This window comes from Engraulis encrasicolus, unplaced genomic scaffold, assembly GCF_034702125.1.
Source record: "Engraulis encrasicolus isolate BLACKSEA-1 unplaced genomic scaffold, IST_EnEncr_1.0 scaffold_43_np1212, whole genome shotgun sequence".
NCBI lineage: Eukaryota > Metazoa > Chordata > Actinopteri > Clupeiformes > Engraulidae > Engraulis > Engraulis encrasicolus.
This window is the reverse complement of record NW_026945742.1, coordinates 711,067-718,566: the sequence shown is the minus strand read 5'-3', so window position 1 is coordinate 718,566 and position 7,500 is coordinate 711,067. Positions and strand designations below refer to the sequence as shown.

The following is a 7,500-nucleotide window of genomic DNA, read 5'->3' as shown; positions in this document are numbered from 1 at the left end:
CCGTGCATAGTTTGGGGTGGGGGTGTAGAGCTAAGTCAGTCACGAAAGACGACAACTTCTTACAATGTGGTTCCAACAGCAATAAGAACTCAAATGTCAAAACAATCTGCACAAACCTACTCTCTATACACAAAGCAACTTGCAGTCCTTGCAACCCTCTTGTTGTGACATGTGACTGCAGCAGAGACACAGGCCAGTAAGGGATGCACCATGGACACTTAACGGAGGAGAATCAATGCGCGCGCTGCCCTGCGCAATATTTTGTAAACTATTCGAATATTCATTTTTACGTTCAAATATACATATTTTTCCCATATTCGAATAATATTCGAACTTCGAATATTATTTTACCAGCCCTACTACCTACTACTACTACTAATAATAATAATAATGATTATTGTGAGTTTCGCTATATCGCGAGCCGCTCTGTAAGATTTGGTTCTTGCTTTTCAGGAGATCGCGTCTCTGTACTGCAGCACCCTAATGTGTGTGTGTGTGTGTGTGTGCGTGTGCGTGTGCGTGTGCGTGTGCGTGTGCGTGTGTGTGTGCGTGTGCGTGTGTTTTCAGGAGAGGGATGCCAAGGTGTGTCTGCAGCATCAGATCGCGTCTCTTCGCCATGACAACCAGCGGCTGCAACAGGCCTCTCTGGACGCCAACGCAAAACTACAGAAATTTACGGAGTGGGTCTTTAACACCATCGACATGAACTGAGGACGGACACACACACACACACACACACACACAGTGTCACACATACACACATACAGACGTATAAACACACACACAGACATACACAGGGATGCAGGTCACACAGACATACACAGGGATGCAGGTCACATAAATAAGCTGTCAATGCCACTCACACACACACGTATACTATACACATACACACAAACACACACACACACACATACATGGGTATACACACACACACACACAGGGATGCAAGTCACATATATAAGCTGTCAATGCCACTCAAGACCAACCACTGTCAGACGTGATATCAGTCACACACACGGACACACACACATACACACACAAATACACATATACACAAACACACAGGCACGTTCACACATACACACACACACACCAGGTTACACACACACACACCAGGTTACACACACACAGACACGCTGCTCAGAGTTACTCAGGTCAGTCAGTAGTCACTAGACACAGACATCCAGAGTCCCAGTTGCACAGACCACACACACACACACACACACACACACACACGCACACACACACGCACACACACACACATGCACACACACACATACATACACACACCAGGTTCCACACACATGCACACACACACACACACACACACACACACACACACACACACACACACACACACACACACACACACACACACACACACACAGTTTCACAGTACTGACCGAGTCACAGACCTGATTCTCCTCTGCCATGTCCTCCTCATCAGTCTGGATCAAACTGCACAGACGTCACGTGACTCACTTACTCACTCACTGATTGGATGATTGGAGTCACATGGTGGGAACAGACTCCAGCTGATTGGACGACCAGAGTCACATGCTGCGAACTCACTCCAGCTGATTGGACGACCAGAGTCACATGGTGCGAACTCACCCCACACATTTGGGGATTTAAGTCAAAATGAACCGAATCACTCTGGGGAATCGAGTCAGGATGAACCGAATCACTTTTGGGAGTCAAGTAAGGATGAACCGAATCACTTGAGTCAATATGAACTGAATCATTTTGGGGACTAGTCTCCCCCAAAACCGAATCATTTTGGGGACTTGAGTCAATATGAACTGAATCACTTTGGGGACTCGGGTCACATGAACCAAATCGTTTTCAGGACTTGAGTCAGTATGACCTGAATCGTTTTCAGGACTTGACTGATCCAGGATGAAAGGAGTCAGTAGTTCTGGACGTGAACTGATCTGCAGGAGGTGTTCTGGTACCGGATGGGGATGGAGAGAGTCACTCGAACCGAACTCAAACCGTCGAGTCGAGAACTGATTCGCTTTTTCTGGTGCAAAACAACTGAATCCTGGAACCCCAATATGAACTGAGTCAACTGTGGTACGCAAATATGAACTGGGTCAATTCCAGAACCCAATATGAACTGAGTCAATTCTAGAACCCAATATGAACTGGATCAGTTGTGGTAATGAATGGACAAGTGGTCTCAAAGGGGGTGGGTGGTTTTTTTTTTGGGGGGGGTGGGGGGGGATTGTGGATGAGGGGAATGGGGGGGGGCAGTGAGGTGATGTTAGGGCTGTAACGATACACACAATTCAGTTCGTATCACAATCTTTGACCTATGGTTCAATGCACCCTATTATTTTTTAAATGTATGTTTTTAAATTAACTAATTTCCTTTTGTCACATTTGTCAGCATTATAAAATGAAACTATAAATAAAAAACATGATTTTTTTATCAATAGAATAGGTTAGAAGTGGCTACTAGTAATTTAAAACGTTTTAAAATAATAATTGAAATGATTTGAAACTTGGAAGCATCACATCACATCACATCATGTGGTTGTTTTCTTGGACTGAAGCGCAACAGAACTTTGAAACTGCATATCACGATTCCGCCTCCTTGTATCGCGATACAGTATCGTGACTCTGTGTATCGCGATTTCCCAGTTCGATACAATATCGTTACAGCCCTAATTCAGGTGGTGACATATGGGGTGCATCCCAATATGTGTCCTTGCCTCCTCCACTTGTGCTTGTCTCCTCATCCCGCCTCCTGGCCCCTCCTCCGTGGAGAAAACGATAAAGTTTCCCAGCTGTCAGCCTCGCCACAACAACTTTTGAGGGACTGTTTTTCATTCACCATCCCAATTGCAGATGAGAAAAAGACTTTACAATTGAGCTTTTGCAAGATATTGAAATATAATGCTGTTGTCAGTGATGTCATCATGACGAGAAGCAAGTGGAGGAGGCAAGTGGAGGAGGCAAGGTCACATATTGGGATGCACCCATGGAGAGGGGTGTTGGGGACATTTTGGGTGAGGGGTGTTGGGGACATTTTGGGGTGGGGTTGGGTGGGGGGTACATGTGAGGGAGGGGGGGTGCTATTGAAGTGCATGCGGTCCCTCTCTGATCCTCGTGATGATGCAATCATGCATGCTGTAACATGTGACTGGATGATGCCCTGCACACACACACGCACAGGCACGCACGCACACACACACACACACAAAAATATGTATACAGACACACACACACACACACACACACACCAGTGCTTTACACTAACTTTTTCGCTTACCAGCCATTTTGGCTAGTGGTTTTCCTGACTCACTAGCCATTGGGCCTTTTCACTAGCCATAATTTTCTTCACCATCATAGCAGCTTTAATGAATTATATAATAGGCTGTAATAATGTAATGTAGGATAATATAGCATAATATAATATCATATCATATAATATAATATAATATAATATAATATAATATAATATAATATAATATAATATAATATAATATAATATAATATAGGGCCTAATAAATAGATTAACTAGAACAGATTAATTTATCTGAGGAATGGCATAGCCGTGCAGAAACACCAAGCACAGTGTTGTGGAAGGGCACAAATGTAAGCTACATGAGAGCAAAATATTTCCGTCTTTGATCTGAAGGGCACTTTCGATGCGCAAAGTAGATAGTGCAAAGTCATTGCCAAGCTTCGCATGTCCTCGGTCATGCATGTGGAATAACACCTCTTCTGGAATATTTTCTCATAAAAATAGGCTATCCACTAGAAGGCACACACATATGCGGCCGGTAACTACAGAAGGAGTTACGACTTCCTTTCATTCCGTTTAATATTGAGTTGTTTAAAACATAAACGGACGCAAGGCAAGATGGGCACATGCGAAGGGACATGGGACATGATTTTGTGCGGTCTGGAAGGCTACTACTGCGCGTTGTTTAAGCCCTGTTTGACAGTCGGGAACAATGGCACAAGAAACATGGAGGAATATTAAGGTATGAAGACATACAGGCAAATCAGAAAATGATTTAAACCGAACATTATTAATGCCGCATGTGTCCTTGTCTTATCGCTGCGCTGATTAGTCCCAAGACTTTCACAAGACTGAGGTGTTCTCCTCTCGCCTTGGTCATTTTAATGTCCACTACTACTATGCATTGTACTAATGACAGATCCCAAAACAGGTCAGTTGAGATGAACTTCACTACTTTATTTTCACGTGAAGGTTTTCAGTGACATTTCCAAAACGTGCGCTGATGTGCCGGACCGGTAGCTCGCTGCCGCACAAGACTAGCTCTATCAGATTCCTCTCGCGCGTGAGACACAGGTGACACGTGACACAGGTGCTTCATGGGTATTGTAGGCTCGCGAAAACGCATTGCATTGCGTTTGTAGAAAAGACGGTCCGAGGGAAAAAACTACAAAATGCGGTGCCTCATCATTTAGAATAGTGACGGACCCGCCAGAATGGCTAGTGAACCTTCGGTATCTACTAGCCAACGCCGACTTTCACCCGCATTTGGCTACCTGGCGTGTGTTAGTGTTAAGCCCTGACACACACACACACACACACACAAATCCACACTTACAGACACCCACACAATTTTTTATAGTCATTGTAGAAACACTTGCACACTTCGAACACACACACACACGTATGCATGCACACACACACACACCTCTTTCACCCTCATCAGTCCTGTGTGTGTGTGTGTGTGTGTTTGTGTGTTCTAATCAGAAGAGACAATCAGCTGTCTAGTCAGGCTTCAATCACCCCCCCTCCCCCCACCCCACCCCCCCCCACACACACACACACACACACACACTCAACTTAGAGAGTGACTTTGGGTGAAGTGACGACTTCAAGATGTAGCCACACACACACACACACACACACACACACACACACACACACACACACACACACAGGGCTCTTCTGCTCTGCTCACCCCTTCAGAGGAAATAACTGGAAGACTTCATGATGTAGCTGCACACACACACACACACACTTTACAAACACACCAACACACACACACACACGCACGCACAAACACACACACACCCTCTACAAACAACACACATAACACACACACACACACACACAACACACACACACGCACCCTCTACAAACAACACGCATAACACACACACACACACACACACACACACACACACTTCGAAGACATAGGTAGGTATTCCTCTATGTTCCTCTAAGTCCATGTGGAGACCATGGCCAGTGCAGTGTGTTGATTAAAGACATTCAGTTTCTGGGCAGTCGTGGGTAAGTGGTTAGGACGTCAGACTTGTAGCCCAAAGGTTGCCGGTTCGACTCCCGACCCGCCAGTGCTGTCCCCCTTCCTCCTCCGTGACTGAGGTACCCTGGGCATGGTACCGTCCCGCCGCACTGCTCCCTTGGAGCGTCATTGGGGGCTGCCCCCTTGCACGGGTGAGGCATAAATGCAATTTTGTTGTGTGCATTTTCACTTCTAATAAAATGATCACAATGCCTGGTCATCACATGGGTAAGAAAATTATATTGTATGTGGAAAAATAAGTAAGAAGAAGAGTATATAAATTTAAATATAAATATACAAATATATATATATATATAAAGCAGATATTATTCTAATGCCATTAAGACGCGTAGGTCAGACGCCTTCGATGATTTGATTAACTAACCATTTATTTTCATTTTGTTTTGTGTTGTTTTGTTTAATTTTGTTTTTTATTCAAACTTTTACACTCTTGTTATTAGCCACCCTGAGTACTGTACCTGTAGTCTTTTCTCCCATTGAAACCCATTGTAAGATGTGGCTACTGAACTACAAAAGAAGTCCTCTTCAGGTAGCCATTTGTAGTCTGTTCTCCCATTGAAACCCATTGTAAGACGTGGCTACTGAACTACACAAACTCTACAATGTACCTGTGGCCTGCCATCCTGTGGCATTCGTGCGTGTGTGTGTGTGAGTGAGTGAGTGAGTGTGTGTGTGTGTGTGTGTGTGTGTGTGTGTCCTGACTGCAGGTGTTCCATTAAAACTCATTTTTCCTTACTCTGCCTCCCCAGCCTCTGTGTGTGTGTGTTGTGAGACTGTATGAGGCTATCGGAGGGAGGTTTACCAACGTTCCACACCAACCCTGTGTTAGTTAGCCTCCGTTACACTCTCCCCCTTAAACCTCACTCCCATCCGGGTCAGCGGCACCACTGTGACGGAGGTCATCTTGCACCTGTTCACCCCCCTCGGGGATCGAACCTGCATCCTCGTCAACTACAATGGTTCGGCAATGGGAGACACAGTACGATACCGCTGGGCCAAGAGACTAGTCTCTCGGCCCAACGGCACGAGACTGTATGAGGCTATCGGAGGGAGGTTTACTAACGTTCCACGCCAACCCTGTGCTAGTTAGCCTACGTTACAGCAGCATGGCTAGGGAAGCTGACGGGGTGACAAAGGGGTATGTTGTCCCGGGCCCAGGGAGAGAGAGAGATGGGGGGCCCAGAATTGGGTTCTCATCATTGCACTGTATGTATTAGGTGGAGGGCCTTTTCAGATGACTTTGTCCCGGGCCCGGCCTAAAGCTGTCAGCAGCCCTGGGGTCCGTTTCTCGAAAGCGCCTTTGCTATCGTCGTTAGCAAAGTCCTTCGTAAGAGCGACTCAACTCTCTCTGGACAGCGACGCTCACCACTAAATCCAAGGGAACGGTGAGACGGTCTTAAGACGGTTAGCAACGACAAGAATCAAGAAACGGAGCCCTGAATCAGCTGGAGTGAGTGAGTGACGACCACCATATGACACTAGTGTGTGTGAGTGTGAGTGTACATTGGCTACTTTATGCGTTTCTTGAAGCATCTTCTTGATGGGAAAGAGCTTCTGTCATGAGGGATAGAGAATGGACATGGGTGTCTTCCAATATGCAACCTTGCCTCCTCCACTTGTGCTTGTCTCCTCGCACCTCCTCGGAAGTAATATGTCATGATGACATCAGCTGACAACAGCATTATATTTCAATATCTTGCAAAAGCTCAATTGTAAGCCCATTTGCAATTGGGATGGTGAATGAAAAACAATCCCCAAAAAGTTGTTGTGGCAAGGCTGACAGCTGGGAAACTTTATTGTTTTCTCCACGGAGGAGGGGCCAGGAGGTGGGGCGAGGAGACAAGCACTAGTGGAGGAGGCAAGGTCGCATATTGCAACGCACTCCATGAGAAACATCCCATCATCATCATCATCCCAGGACTAGTCTCCCAGAGATGGCCAGTACAGTGCATGAGCTCGAGTAACGACCGGCATACAACACTAGTTCTTCATCAGCACTACACATGAACTTTGTTCAGTTGGCCACTAAGGGGCGCCCTTCACTTTTACTTCTCACTTGTAGTCCTCACCATTCGTCCTCTTGACGCAGTACAATCAGGGGGTGTTCACTCACGGAACTAGCTACTAGCCACAACTGGCTAACCCTCAGACTACCTAAGTGCAAAATGAATGGGTGTCAATGGAG

General features: G+C 45.9%; 1 protein-coding gene across 1 annotated transcript in view; it reads left to right on the top strand.

The window, feature by feature from the left end:
* The window catches only part of LOC134444048 (signal-induced proliferation-associated 1-like protein 1), a 6,025-nt gene extending 4,792 nt beyond the window's left edge, over positions 1-1,233 (top strand). Inside the window, exon 4 of the mRNA XM_063193522.1 lies at positions 568-1,233. Within this exon, the coding sequence (XP_063049592.1) occupies positions 568-711 (144 nt within the window). The 3' untranslated portion in view covers positions 712-1,233. The remainder of the gene's footprint in view (positions 1-567) is intronic.
* Positions 1,234-7,500: the final 6,267 nt, after the last annotated feature.